This window comes from Trichomycterus rosablanca, chromosome 21 (genome assembly GCF_030014385.1).
Source record: "Trichomycterus rosablanca isolate fTriRos1 chromosome 21, fTriRos1.hap1, whole genome shotgun sequence".
NCBI classification, from domain to species: Eukaryota; Metazoa; Chordata; class Actinopteri; order Siluriformes; family Trichomycteridae; genus Trichomycterus; species Trichomycterus rosablanca.
The window spans coordinates 7,106,516-7,122,080 of record NC_086008.1 but is presented as its reverse complement, the minus strand read 5'-3'; the positions used below and the strand labels follow the sequence as shown (position 1 = coordinate 7,122,080).

The 15,565-nt window shown below is 40.3% G+C and overlaps 2 protein-coding genes across 2 annotated transcripts; one reads left to right on the top strand and one right to left on the bottom strand.

The window, feature by feature from the left end:
* The first annotated feature begins 136 nt into the window (after window positions 1-136).
* On the top strand, window positions 137-2,778 carry zbtb26 (zinc finger and BTB domain containing 26). The gene is made up of 2 exons (XM_063018110.1): window positions 137-179; window positions 1,484-2,778. The coding sequence occupies exon 2, from the start codon at window positions 1,491-1,493 to the stop codon at window positions 2,718-2,720; it is 1,230 nt and encodes a 409-aa protein (XP_062874180.1). The 5' UTR covers window positions 137-179; window positions 1,484-1,490; the 3' UTR covers window positions 2,721-2,778.
* Window positions 2,779-6,872: 4,094 nt separating this feature from the next.
* zgc:101858 (uncharacterized protein LOC449555 homolog) lies at window positions 6,873-14,433 on the bottom strand. The gene is made up of 8 exons (XM_063018135.1): window positions 14,337-14,433; window positions 8,875-9,045; window positions 8,067-8,245; window positions 7,870-7,963; window positions 7,697-7,766; window positions 7,570-7,606; window positions 7,425-7,488; window positions 6,873-7,104 (listed from the first exon to the last, which is right to left on the bottom strand). Exons 1-8 carry the CDS (start codon window positions 14,358-14,360, stop codon window positions 6,946-6,948), a joined length of 798 nt encoding a protein of 265 aa, XP_062874205.1. The 5' UTR covers window positions 14,361-14,433; the 3' UTR covers window positions 6,873-6,945.
* Between the last annotated feature and the right edge of the window lie 1,132 nt (window positions 14,434-15,565).

Here is a 15,565-nt window from a genome sequence, read left to right as displayed (position 1 = left end):
GAACGCTATTGTTCGGCGTTTGGCACCGCCCAGTTATTCGTTACCACATGACCAACGGGTTTGTCTGTAAGGCCACACTACCGTACTAGCTAGTATGTGTAGTTTCAGTATACTACTTAGTATGGTAGTATGCGGAATTGTATGTAGCCGTCGTTAAGGAAATTCCTCCCCGAATAACGGTTAGCGCGCTTTAATTAATGTGTTTGGTTAATATGTTTCATTTCCATAATCGGGTTCGTGAACAACATTTATTTGTTTCTGTGTGATAATTATAACAAAAACAGTAACTCCCGCGGCCAGCTAGCGTGCTAATCCGTAGCATTGTTTATTTATGTTTCTGCATGGCTGGAGTTAGGTGGATATGTCACCCGTATTTAATCAGTTTTAACTGTTGCACTCGTTCTTCTACACATTAGAACTCAATTCCATTTAAAACACTTTAAAACAGCTATTTCATTATTGTCCATATTGGCATTATACAACCTACACTCGTTGTTTTATAATACAGGTGCACTTTACAGGTATACAGTTACTGACAGTAGCCCTGTTGCTATGCACAATGTGTTAACCCCCCTCATCTTATTAATCTAATACTATACATTAAGCTTTCCAGAAAACGGGTGCGTGATGCATAATGTCCAATACACACTCTCATTATTTGCTTTTATATTACAAACCCTGTAATGTTTATTTCTTTGTTACTACTGAGTCAAAGGGTTGAGGGTTTAAGCCCCAGCACTGGTAAGCTGCCGCTCTTGGGCCCTCGATCAAGGCCCTTAAAGCTCAGTGGCTTGAATTTGTGTTTGGTATTAGTTATAATGGGCTTTAATACTACAGTATAATGGGGCGGCATGGCTAAGTGGGTAGCACTGTCACCTCACAGCAAGAAGGTCTTGGGTTCGATCCCCAGATTGGGCGGTCCGGGTCCTTTCTGTGTGAAGTTTGCATGTTCTCCCTGTGTCCGTGTGGGTTTCCTTCAGGTGCTCCGGTTTCCTCCCACAGCCCAAAGACATGCAAGTGAGGTGAATTGGAGACACTAAATTGTCCATGACTCTGTTCGATATAACCTTGTGAACTGATGAACTAATGAGTAACTACCGTTCCTGTCATGAATGTAACCAAATACCATTTGTTTTTGAAATGGGATGGCAACAAGTTAATGGTCAGGTGTCCAAATACTTTTGGCTATATATTGTGTATATACAACCCTAAAAAGGTTTGCAGTTCCTCCTTAGTCTGTTCGAAACACTAACATACTTAATGTAGCTTAATGCATGCTTAATTATCACACAAATCAGATTAGCTAGGGTTGACAATTGACTTAATTCTTTTTTGATAGAACAATTCATCACTTGTTTTACAAGTCAGCAGGACAGTTACTAATAAATATGGGCCCGTTAACTAAGTTTCAAAACATAAACAAGCATATAATGTAAGCTGATGTTGAAAATGTTGCAGCTTGACTAATGTACATCTTTTTCAGGTAAACGATGGCACAGGACGGAGTCATTCTGCAGTTCAGTTTTGCCACATTTGGCGATTCCATGCTACAGAAGATGGACGTTCTTCGGACAGACAGACGTTTTTGTGATGTTATTGTGCGCATCAATGATGTTGAGATTCCCGGTCACAAAGTCGTATTTGCTGCTGGCTCTCCGTTCCTCAGAGACCAGTTTTTTCTCCAGGATTCACATGAGGTGGAGATATCCACACTGCAGGATGCAGAGGTTGGACGGAGACTGCTTCTCTCATGCTATACAGGGACACTTGAGTTCCCAGAACTGGAACTGGTGCACTATCTAACTGTGGCCAGTTTCTTACAGATGGGCCATATTGTGGAGCAGTGCACACAGGCTTTAAATAAGTTTATCAAGCCAAATAAAATCAGAGACTCAATTTGTTCCAATCAGCCTTCCACTGTAACTACACAGCCGCAAGAGGCACCGATTATTCAGACAGTGTTTGACGATGAAGAAGAGGAAGACAAAGTGATTGATGACGATAATGATGATGATGTGATCATTGATCCAAGATCTTCTACTATATTTCAGAATCCTTCAGGAAAATGTCAAGCAGAGGAAAGCCCTATTAATATCATTAAAGTGGAGTCTATTGACGATCGAATACCGGAGATGTCCCAAAGCTTTCAGAGTTGCCCGTCGCGTTCCCCAGCTCTACGTTCCCCAGAACCCCAGCACTCGCTTATTAACTCTACAGTAGACACAAGACCTGCTGAGATGACCTCCAATGCAGCTCTTGACTACTCCTTCTCACCTCCTGGTCCCAGCGGCTCAGGAAAGGAGAATGTCTGGAGTTTTTCCCGGGGCGTCGACAAAGGCATGCAGTGGTACCACCAGTGTCCAAAATGTGCCCGTGTTTTCAGGCAGCTGGAGAACTATGCCAACCACCTGAAGATGCACAAGCTGTTCATGTGCCTACTATGTGGCAAGACGTTCACACAGAAAGGAAACCTGCACAGGCACATGCGTGTACATGCTGGGATCAAGCCGTTTCAGTGCAAGATCTGTGGCAAGACGTTCACACAGAAGTGTTCGCTGCTGGACCACCTAAACCTGCACAGTGGAGACAAACCGCATCGATGCAACTACTGCGAAATGGTGTTTGCTCACAAACCTGTACTGCGCAAACATCTCAAGCAGATCCACGGCAAGAACAGTTTCGATAATGCCAATGAGGGCAGTTTAATTGAAGCAGTTTAAATGTTTCAATCTGGAAAGACTATTTGGACTGAAGATACAGTGCCTTGCAAAAGTATTCGGCCCCCTTGAACTTTTCAACCTTTTGCCACATTTCAGGCTTCAAACATAACGATATCAAATTGTAATTTTTTGTGAAGAATCAACAACAAGTGGGACACAATCGTGAAGTGGAACGAAATTTATTGGATATTTTAAACTTTTTTTAGAAATAAAAAACTAAAAAGTGGGGCGTGCAATATTATTCGGCCCCTTTACTTTCAGTGCAGCAAACTCACTCCAGAAGTTCAGTGAGGATCTCTGAATGATCCAATGTTGACCTAAATGACTGATGGTGATAAATAGAATCCACCTGTGTGTAATCAAGTCTCCGTATAAATGCACCTGCTCTGTGATAGTCTCAGAGTTCTGTTTAAAGCGCAGAGAGCATCATGAAGACCAAGGAACACACCAGGCAGGTCCGAGATACTGTTGTGGAGAAGTTTAAAGCCGGATTTGGATACAAAAAGATTTCCCAAGCTTTAAACATCTCAAGGAGCACTGTGCAAGCGATCATATTGAAATGGAAGGAGTATCAGACCACTGCAAATCTACAAAGACCCGGCCGTCCCTCTAAAATTTCAGCTCAAACAAGGAGAAGACTGATCAGAGATGCAGCCAAGAGGCCCATGATCACTCTGAATGAACTGCAGAGATCTACAGCTGAGGTGGGAGACTCTGTCCATAGGACACAATCAGTCGTACACTGCACAAATCTGGCCTTTATGGAAGAGTGGCAAGAAGAAAGCCATTTCTCAAAGATATCCATAAAAAGTCACCTGGGAGACACACCAAACATGTGGAAGAAGGTGCTCTGGTCAGATGAAACCAAAATCGAACTTTTTGGCCACAATGCAAAACGTTATGTTTGGCGTAAAAGCAACACAGCTCATCACCCTGAACACACCATCCCCACTGTCAAACATGGTGGTGGCAGCATCATGGTTTGGGCCTGCTTTTCTTCAGCAGGGACAGGGAAGATGGTTAAAATTGATGGGAAGATGGATGGAGCCAAATACAGGACCATTCTGGAAGAAAACCTGTTGCAGTCTGCAAAAGACCTGAGACTGGGACGGAGATTTATCTTCCAACAAGACAATGAACCAAAACATAAAGCAAAATCTACAATGGAATGGTTCACAAATAAACGTATCCAGGTGTTAGAATGGCCAAGTCAAAGTCCAGACCTGAATCCCATCGAGAATCTGTGGAAAGAGCTGAAAACTGCTGTTCACAAACGCTCTCCATCCAACCTCACTGAGCTCGAGCTGTTTTGCAAGGAAGAATGGGCAAAAATTTCTGTCTCTCGATGTGCAAAACTGATAGAGACATACCCCAAGCGACTTGCAGCTGTAATCGCAGCAAAAGGTGGCGCTACAAAGTATTAACGCAAGGGGGCTGAATAATATTGCACGCCCCACTTTTCAGTTTTTTATTTCATATTTTTTTTTTAAATATCCAATAAATTTCGTTCCACTTCACGATTGTGTCCCACTTGTTGTTGATTCTTCACAAAAAATTACAATTTGATATCGTTATGTTTGAAGCCTGAAATGTGGCAAAAGGTTGAAAAGTTCAAGGGGGCCGAATACTTTTGCAAGGCACTGTATGTGTAAAGACTTAAACCTACTATAAAACTGTAAATCATATTGTACATATGGCACAGATGCTACACTAATAACTAACGTGTATGCATTATATGGACTACATTGTACAGGGGTTGGACAATGAAACTGAAACACCTGGTTTTAGACCACAATAATTTATTAGTATGGTGTAGGGCCTCCTTTTGCGGCCAATACAGCGTCAATTCGTCTTGGAAATGACATATACAAGTCCTGCACAGTGGTCAGAGGGATTTTAAGCCATTCTTCTTGCAGGATAGTGGCCAGGTCACTACATGATGCTGGTGGAGGAAAACGTTTCCTGACTCGCTTCTCCAAAACACCCCAAAGTGGCTCAATAATATTTAGATCTGGTGACTGTGCAGGCCATGGTAGATGTTCAACTTCACTTTCATGTTCATCAAACCAATCTTTCACCAGTCTTGCTGTGTGTATTGGTGCATTGTCATCCTGATACACGGCACCGCCTTCAGGATTCAATGTTTGAACCATTGGATGCACATGGTCCTCCAGAATGGTTAGGTAGTCCTTGGCAGTGACGTGCCCATCTAGCACAAGTATTGGGCCAAGGGAATGCCATGATATGGCAGCCCAAACCATCACCGATCCACCCCCATGCTTCACTCTGGGCATGCAACAGTCTGGGTGGTACGCTTCTTTGGGGCTTCTCCACACCGTAACTCTCCCGGATGTGGGGAAAACAGTAAAGGTGGACTCATCAGAGAACAATACATGTTTCACATTGTCCACAGCCCAAGATTTGCGCTCCTTGCACCATTGAAACCGACGTTTGGCACTGGCACGAGTGACCAAAGGTTTGGCTATAGCAGCCCGGCCGTGTATATTGACCCTGTGGAGCTCCTGACGGACAGTTCTGGTGGAAACAGGAGAGTTGAGGTGCACATTTAATTCTGCCGTGATTTGGGCAGCCGTGGTTTTATGTTTTTTTGGATACAATCCGGGTTAGCACCCGAACATCCCTTTCAGACAGCTTCCTCTTGCGTCCACAGTTAATCCTGTTGGATGTGGTTTGTCCGTCTTGGTCACAGATGCGCCAGCAAGACGTGCACCAACAATTTGTCCTCTTTTGAACTCTGGTATGTCACCCATAATGTTGTGTGCATTGCAATATTTTGAGCAAAACTGTGCTCTTACCCTGCTAATTGAACCTTCACACTCTGCTCTTACGGGTGCAATGTGCAATTAATGAAGATTGGCCACCAGACTGGTCCAATTTAGCCATGAAACCTCCCACACTAAAATGACAGGTGTTTCAGTTTCATTGTCCAACCCCTGTATGTATTGTTGTCTGAATAATCGTTGTACTGTATTCAACAGCTGCTGTTCTATTGACATTTAAAACAAAGCTTACTGTAATAAAAGGTTGAACCTGGACCCTGTCAAAATACGCATGAAACCTTTATCATAGTGTCGTGTTTTCATAATGGTCTGTATTGAAGAATAATGCAGTATTGTTTTTTAAAAGCACCAGGGATCATAAACCTACAATTTTAACTGTTTGTATGGTACCAAACCAAACCTTTCTATTAAACATCTAGCATAGTTTGAAATTATAGAAAATGTAAAACGCACTGTTCACTAACAGCTTACTTTAGCTTTATCAGACATACCACTGCCAAATGTATATACAAAGTAAAAAAAAAAAACTACTCTGGGTCCCGGTAGACACTACATAATGTTTCATTAAAATAATTTAATTAAGAATCCCTGAGGTTTTAATTCCACCACCAGTGAGGCAGCCTGCATATATGTGCTCTAATAGAATGTTGCAATGAATGTTTTATTAATCCATGTATTCATGTGAATTACAAAACATCTGTTTCAAAGAATAAATTAATTTTATAAACACTAAAATTTGCTCCACTGTCCAACCTGCCTATATTCTGTATTACAGTACTATCAAGTGTATTGGTGGACATGTTTATACAGTTCTTCATTGTTACTAAACGCTTCATCCTGGTACTTCCACACTGGACACATGAATGAAATTCATCCTGAACATGGTGCTAATTAATGGCACAGCATCACACACTCAGTCACATTTTGCCTACGCCTAGGCAATTTAAAGCAGCCAATTCTCCTGCTACATGTTTTTGGAATGTGGGAGAAAACCAGAATAGGCAAAGGAAACCCATCTAGACACTAAAGGGACATGTGAAACTCCTTAAGAACAGGAAAATATGCAAGACTCAAACCCAAAGACTCAAAGTCCTCACAACCCAATTTGTTTTCTCCACTGTACCAGCTGTGGCCAGCACATTTTGTTGCTTCCTGCTTGATCACACCCAATAAACCTGGTAGTTAATATGATTTCTGTCAGTTAGGAAGTCACCAGCTTTGCTAAATACCAGCTTTCTAGGGCTATAGTTTTGCAAACCTGGCCCAGTGCATGTGTTTAAAATGTACTTATCTCCTAATATCAAACTGTGTTGAAATCTACAACAACAGTAAATCTCTGTCAAGCAATTCATTAATATCAGTTAATATTTATTTCATTTCCATCCATCAAAACTTTGATACTCTGAGGCTGCAGTAATCAAGCACTACCGTGGGCACATGGCATGACGACCTCCGTCCACTGGGAGATTTACACCTGTAATGAAGGTAGCAGCATCTGACGCCAGGAAGGCAATTGCGTGAGCCACTTCGTCCACCTCACCTGGTCTTCCAAGTGCATGAGTAATCTTACACTTTTCAAGGAACTACAAAGGAGAGGAAATTTCAATTTCAAATTTCTTTACAAATGGTCACAAGCAGTTTACTAATTACAGTGTGGTCAAGAGCTCAAGCCAGGTTCATGCAAGGAAAAAAGTAGTTTATGAACATTAATAAATGTCTTTTTAAAATTGCTATAAATAGACACTATTGATGTGTGGAGGGAATAAGCTAGTGCTGCTGTTCAAGTAGGAAACAAACTGCAATTAGGCTCTCTCTGACTCCTGGCCAGGGCACTAACCACATTCTCTCAAACAGTTTTTTCTGCAACTTCTGTAAAAATCTTTATAATTTTATAATGCTTTACCTGTTTATACTGTTCTTCATCCAGACCAGCACGCTTATGGACCTCTGTGATAATGACTCCAGGACTGTAAAAGAAACACATTACAATAAACTCCTGAACACAACATAGCATTTATAACATGATCAACGAACAAAATGCAACTTACCCAACAGAATTCACCCGAACCTGCTTTGATGCCAACTCTAACAAAAGAGATACTGAGCGTGAATCAAAACTGATCATAGTACGACTAAATGATAATTAAAGATAAATAATACAAGTGATTTTCCTACCCAGAGCAACACATCGTGTGAACTGGTCAATGGCTGACTTGGACATGCAGTATGCAAGCACACCAGGAAACTTCAGGAAAGAATAAAAGTTAAAGATAATTGTTTACTATTGTAGTATCTTAAATTTTACTTGTAATTTACTAATTCAATTTCTGGGTAGAACGCAGACTTACAGATCTTTGGCCATTTATGCTGGACACATTTACGATGCAGCCCTTTGTTTTAATCAGATGTGGCACACAGAGGTGAGTCAGATAATAAACTGATCTGAAACACAAATTAATGCAGAAAAGTCTTTAAACGGTGAAAAGCAAAATGTTTGTTAACACAGAACAGCACAGAAACTTTATGGAAACATAAAAACTCTTACCTGACATTGACATTCATCACCTTGTCATATTGTGCCAGGTCTGTGGTCTCTATGGATCCCATCGCGAGGATACCTGCACTGTTCACAAGGACATCCAGTTGCCCAAAATGAGCAATGGTCTCTTCAACTGTCTTTTTTACTGTATCTTCGTCAGTTAGGTCTCCTGGCACCAAAAGGGACTGTCAAATTGCCAAACAAGCATGCATGACCGACTTATCTGCTGTATCATTTGTACACCCATTACAAATATGTTTTATTATTTTAGGACATTGATTAGAACCTCTCTTCTATCAAATCAGCAGCGATGATGTGGGGATGTTTCTGCTAAAAGAATCGAGAATCTTGAGTGTAAATGGCATTAAGTATTTACAGAAATAGCAAGGCATTTTAATGAGGGATTTAAATAAAGCAGTTGCAACATGAAAGCCATCAAACCTCAATGTGCTGAAAGCTTTTGCATGAGAAGAATGGGTAAAGATTTCACAAGAGAGGTGTCAGAAGCTTGTTAACATTTACTGAAATTACTTATTAGAGGTTCCACCAAGTACTGAGGCCGAGAGTTAAATAATTATGCATATGGACATTGATGTTTGTCATTTAAACTCAATATTGTAAACATATGTTCTTAAATTGCGTGTATCAGTAAATATTCTTTATCTGTTTATTGAAATATCTTGCATATTTTCAGTATATTCTATAAACATCATTATAATACACTTTAAGCAGAGGGAATGGATGAATATTTCTGATTGCAACTGTACAGTATGTAATGCTTTGACAGAAATAGCAGAACGTGCAGGATTTATACCTTATTGCCGCTACACTCTTCACATTCTTTAGCCACTTTGCTGAGGTTGTTCAAGTCTCTGCCATTCAATGCCAGCTGAGCTCCGAGTCTGGCAAACAGCAGGGCAGTACCAGCTCCAATCCCTGAACTGGCTCCTGTGATCAATGCCACTTTATCCTTCAGAGAGATTACCTACACACATACACTTCACATTTACTCTGATACATGTGATTAATGCCAAACTATTCTTTGAACTCATACACACACCCACACCATGCATTTCAAATTTATTTACACTGGCACCTGTCATTAACGCCACCTAAACCTTTACAAAGCTCATCTACACGCCCAGGTGGCGCAGCGGGATATTCTGCTTGCACACCAGCACAGAGTTTCTAAACTCCCCAGTTCGAAACTCGATATTGCCACCGGTCGGCTGGGTGCCTTCTGGCAGGCATAATTGGCAGTGCCTGCAGCAGATACTAATTGGCCACCGTATCTGCAGGGTGGGGGCCGGACTATGTGTGGGTGGGTGGGTCTTCATACGCTGTGTAAGGACCCTGATTGGCGGAAGAGACGGCTGTGCAGAATGCAGGGGCAAGAAGAGAAGGGCTGTACACGTGTCGAAAAAGGCGTGTACAGTGATGTGCTCTCCTCGGATGCAATCTGGCATCTCTCAGCAGCTGAAGACAAAATTGAGTGTGCTAAATCGGGAGGAAAATGGGGAGAAAATGCATTTAAAAAAAGAAAAAAATCATCTACACACACACACACGTTAAGTACTTCACATTTATTTACACGGGCACCTGTTATTAATGCCAGCTTAACCTTTACAAAGCTCCTCTACACACACACACACACACACACACACACAAATGTAAAGAACTACACATTTATTTACACTGGTACCTGTCATTAATGCTACCTGAACCTTTACAAAGCCCATCTACACACATACACACAAATGTAAAGTACTTCAGATTTATTTACACTGGCACCTGTCATTAATGCCACCTGAACCTTTACAAAGCTCATCTACACACACACACACACACATACACACAAATGTAAAGTACTACACATTTATTTACACTGGCACCTGTCATTAATGCTACCTGAACCTTTACAAAGCTCACTTACACACATACACACAAATGTAAAGTACTACACATTTATTTTCACTGGCACCTGTCATTAATGCCACCTTAACCGTTACAAAGCTCATCTACACACATACACACAAATGTAAAGTACTTCAGATTTATTTTCACTGGTACCTGTCATTAATGCCACCTGAACCTTTACAGAGCTCATCTACACACATACACACAAATGTAAAGTACTACACACTTATTTACACTGGTACCTGTCATTAATGCCACCTGAACCTTTACAAAGCTCATCTACACACATACACACACACACACATACACACAAATGTAAAGTACTACACATTTATTTACACTGGCACCTGTCATTAATGCCACCTGAACCTTTACAAAGCTCATCTACACACATACACACACACACACACATACACACAAATGTAAAGTACTACACATTTATTTACACTGGCACCTGTCATTAATGCCACCTGAACCTTTACAAAGCTCATCTACACACATACACACAAATGTAAAGTACTACACATTTATTTACACTGGCACCTGTCATTAATGCCACCTGAACCTTTACAGAGCTCACCTACACACATACACACAAATGTAAAGTACTTCACATTTATTTACACTGGCACCTGTCATTAATGCCACCTGAACCTTTACAAAGCTCATCTACACACATACACACACACACACATACACACAAATGTAAAGTACTACACATTTATTTACACTGGCACCTGTCATTAATGCCACCTGAACCTTTACAAAGCTCACTTACACACATACACACAAATGTAATGTACTACACATTTATTTACACTGGTACCTGTCATTAATGCCACCTTAACCTTTACAAAGCTCATCTACACACATACACACAAATGTAAAGTACTACACATTTATTTACACTGGCACCTGTCATTAATGCCACCTGAACCTTTACAGAGCTCACCTACACACATACACACAAATGTAAAGTACTTCACATTTATTTACACTGGCACCTGTCATTAATGCCACCTGAACCTTTACAGAGCTCACCTACACACATACACACAAATGTAAAGTACTACACATTTATTTACACTGGCACCTGTCATTAATGCCACCTGAACCTTTACAAAGCTCACCTACACACATACACACAAATGTAAAGTACTACACATTTATTTACACTGGCACCTGTCATTAATGCCACCTGAACCTTTACAAAGCTCACCTACACACATACACACAAATGTAAAGTACTTCACATTTATTTACACTGGCACCTGTCATTAATGCCACCTGAACCTTTACAAAGCTCACCTACACACATACACACAAATGTAAAGTACTACACATTTATTTACACTGGCACCTGTCATTAATGCCACCTGAACCTTTACAAAGCTCACCTACACACATACACACAAATGTAAAGTACTTCACATTTATTTACACTGGCACCTGTCATTAATGCCACCTGAACCTTTACAAAGCTCATCTACACACATACACACAAATGTAAAGTACTTCAGATTTATTTTCACTGGTACCTGTCATTAATGCCACCTGAACCTTTACAGAGCTCACCTACACACATACACACAAATGTAAAGTACTACACATTTATTTACACTGGTACCTGTCATTAATGCCACCTGAACCTTTACAAAGCTCATCTACACACATACACACACACACACATACACACAAATGTAAAGTACTACACATTTATTTACACTGGCACCTGCCATTAATGCCACCTGAACCTTTACAAAGCTCATCTACACACATACACACACACACACACACATACACACAAATGTAAAGTACTACACATTTATTTACACTGGCACCTGTCATTAATGCCACCTGAACCTTTACAAAGCTCATCTACACACATACACACAAATGTAAAGTACTACACATTTATTTACACTGGCACCTGTCATTAATGCCACCTGAACCTTTACAGAGCTCACCTACACACATACACACAAATGTAAAGTACTTCACATTTATTTACACTGGCACCTGTCATTAATGCCACCTGAACCTTTACAAAGCTCATCTACACACATACACACACACACACACATACACACAAATGTAAAGTACTACACATTTATTTACACTGGCACCTGTCATTAATGCCACCTGAACCTTTACAAAGCTCACCTACACACATACACACAAATGTAAAGTACTTCACATTTATTTACACTGGCACCTGTCATTAATGCCACCTGAACCTTTACAAAGCTCACCTACACACATACACACAAATGTAAAGTACTACACATTTATTTACACTGGCACCTGTCATTAATGCCACCTGAACCTTTACAAAGCTCACCTACACACATACACACAAATGTAAAGTACTTCACATTTATTTACACTGGCACCTGTCATTAATGCCAGCTTAACCTTTACAAAGCTCACCTACACACATACACACAAATGTAAAGTACTTCACATTTATTTACACTGGTACCTGTCATTAATGCCACCTGAACCTTTACAAAGCTCACCTACACACATACACACAAATGTAAAGTACTTCACATTTATTTACACTGGCACCTGTCATTAATGCCAGCTTAACCTTTACAAAGCTCACCTACACACATACACACAAATGTAAAGTACTTCACATTTATTTACACTGGCACCTGTCATTAATGCCACCTGAACCTTTACAAAGCTCACCTACACACATACACACAAATGTAAAGTACTTCACATTTATTTACACTGGCACCTGTCATTAATGCCAGCTTAACCTTTACAAAGCTCACCTACACACATACACACAAATGTAAAGTACTTCACATTTATTTACACTGGCACCTGTCATTAATGCCACCTGAACCTTTACAGAGCTCACCTACACACATACACACAAATGTAAAGTACTTCACATTTATTTACACTGGCACCTGTCATTAATGCCACCTGAACCTTTACAGAGCTCACCTACACACATACACACAAATGTAAAGTACTACACATTTATTTACACTGGCACCTGTCATTAATGCCAGCTTAACCTTTACAAAGCTCACCTACACACATACACACAAATGTAAAGTACTTCACATTTATTTACACTGGCACCTGTCATTAATGCCACCTGAACCTTTACAGAGCTCACCTACACACATACACACAAATGTAAAGTACTTCACATTTATTTACACTGGCACCTGTCATTAATGCCACCTGAACCTTTACAGAGCTCACCTACACACATACACACAAATGTAAAGTACTTCACATTTATTTACACTGGCACCTGTCATTAATGCCACCTGAACCTTTACAGAGCTCACCTACACACATACACACAAATGTAAAGTACTTCACATTTATTTACACTGGCACCTGTCATTAATGCCACCTGAACCTTTACAGAGCTCACCTACACACATACACACAAATGTAAAGTACTTCACATTTATTTACACTGGCACCTGTCATTAATGCCACCTGAACCTTTACAAAGCTCACCTACACACATACACACAAATGTAAAGTACTACACATTTATTTACACTGGCACCTGTCATTAATGCCACCTGAACCTTTACAAAGCTCACCTACACACATACACACAAATGTAAAGTACTACACATTTATTTACACTGGTACCTGTCATTAATGCCACCTGAACCTTTACAGAGCTCACCTACACACTTACACACAAATGTAAAGTACTACACATTTATTTACACTGGCACCTGTCATTAATGCCACCTGAACCTTTACAGAGCTCACCTACACACATACACACAAATGTAAAGTACTACACATTTATTTACACTGGCACCTGTCATTAATGCCACCTGAACCTTTACAAAGCTCACCTACACACATACACACAAATGTAAAGTACTTCACATTTATTTACACTGGTACCTGTCATTAATGCCACCTGAACCTTTACAAAGCTCACCTACACACATACACACAAATGTAAAGTACTACACATTTATTTACACTGGTACCTGTCATTAATGCCACCTGAACCTTTACAAAGCTCACCTACACACATACACACAAATGTAAAGTACTACACATTTATTTACACTGGCACCTGTCATTAATGCCACCTGAACCTTTACAAAGCTCACCTACACACACACATACACAAATGTAAAGTACTACACATTTATTTACACTGGTACCTGTGATTAATGCCACCCTATGCTGTAAAGCTAACCTACACACGTTACACACTCCATACACTTTACATTCATTTACACTGGCACTGCAGTCATGCCACACGTCACACTCTCGGCATGTGACCTCTTAAATGTCTTAGCTGTAATGAACTGTAAAAGTGCAGGTTTGTAAAAGAGGTGAACCTACTTTATAAGCGTCCGCCGCTGCCATGTTAAAACTAGTTACAGTTTTAGTTTAATTCACTTTACAGAACTACAAACGCAGTGAACCGTTCCGTCAGACAGTCACGTGACCGAACAGATGGGCGTAGTTTCGTCTAAGCGCCCCCCTCCTAATCAGAGTCATTGCGTCACATGTACAAAATATTGTAACAAATATCTTTTATTCATTTTAGAAATTATTTCCTACAAAAATTTATATGTTAATAAACATTTATATGTTTTTTGGGTTTAAGTGTTTAAGAAACGTCAAAGTAAGTTTTCACAGCTTTTTTAAACATCCAGTGGAACTAAAACTTTTAACTATAAAAAATCTATCACAATGAGCCTAAACATTTAACTAACTAAATTGTTTTTGTTTTTATTTTTAATAAAATATAAATATTTATCATGGCGGGCTCAACACCCCATACACAATGCTCCTTCGGGCGGCACGGTGGCTAAGTGGGTAGCACTGTCGCCTCACCGCAAGAAGGTTCTGGGTTCGATCCCCAGGTGGGGCGGTCTGGGTCCTTTCTGTGTCGAGTTTGCATGTTCTCCCCGTGTCTACGTGGGTTTACTCCGGGTGCTCCGGTTTCCTCCCACAGTCCAAGGACATGCAGGTGAGGTGAATTGGAGATGCAAAATTGTCCATGACTGTGTTTGATATAACGTTGTGTGAACTGATGAACCTTGTGTAATGAGTAACTACAGTTCCTGTCATGAATGTAATCAAAAGTGTGAAACATGACATTAAAATCCTAATAAACAAACAAACAATGCTCCTTGGGCAAGGTGAGAATTCATCACAAGGCTATACACACACACACACACACACACACACACACACAGAGAGCAGTTCCACCTTTTGCATGTTTTTGGTATGTGACTCCAGGATGCATGTTACTGTATTAATAGAATTAAAATTAGTCAAATTAGATTTTGAGAATAAAATATTATAATGTATATCTCTTTGGTCAGACAGGTGCAATTTTCTTTCATTTATTAACCTTGCTCACAGCAAGAAGGTCCTGGGTTTGATCCCCAGATGGGCAGTTTGGGTCCTTTTTGTGTGGAGTTTGCATGTTCTCCCTTTGTCTCCATGGGTTTCCTCTGGAACCTCTGGGTTCCTCCCACAGTCCAAAGACTTGCAAGCAAGGTGAATTGGAGATACAAAATTGTCCATGACTGTGTTTGACATTAAACTTGAACTGATGA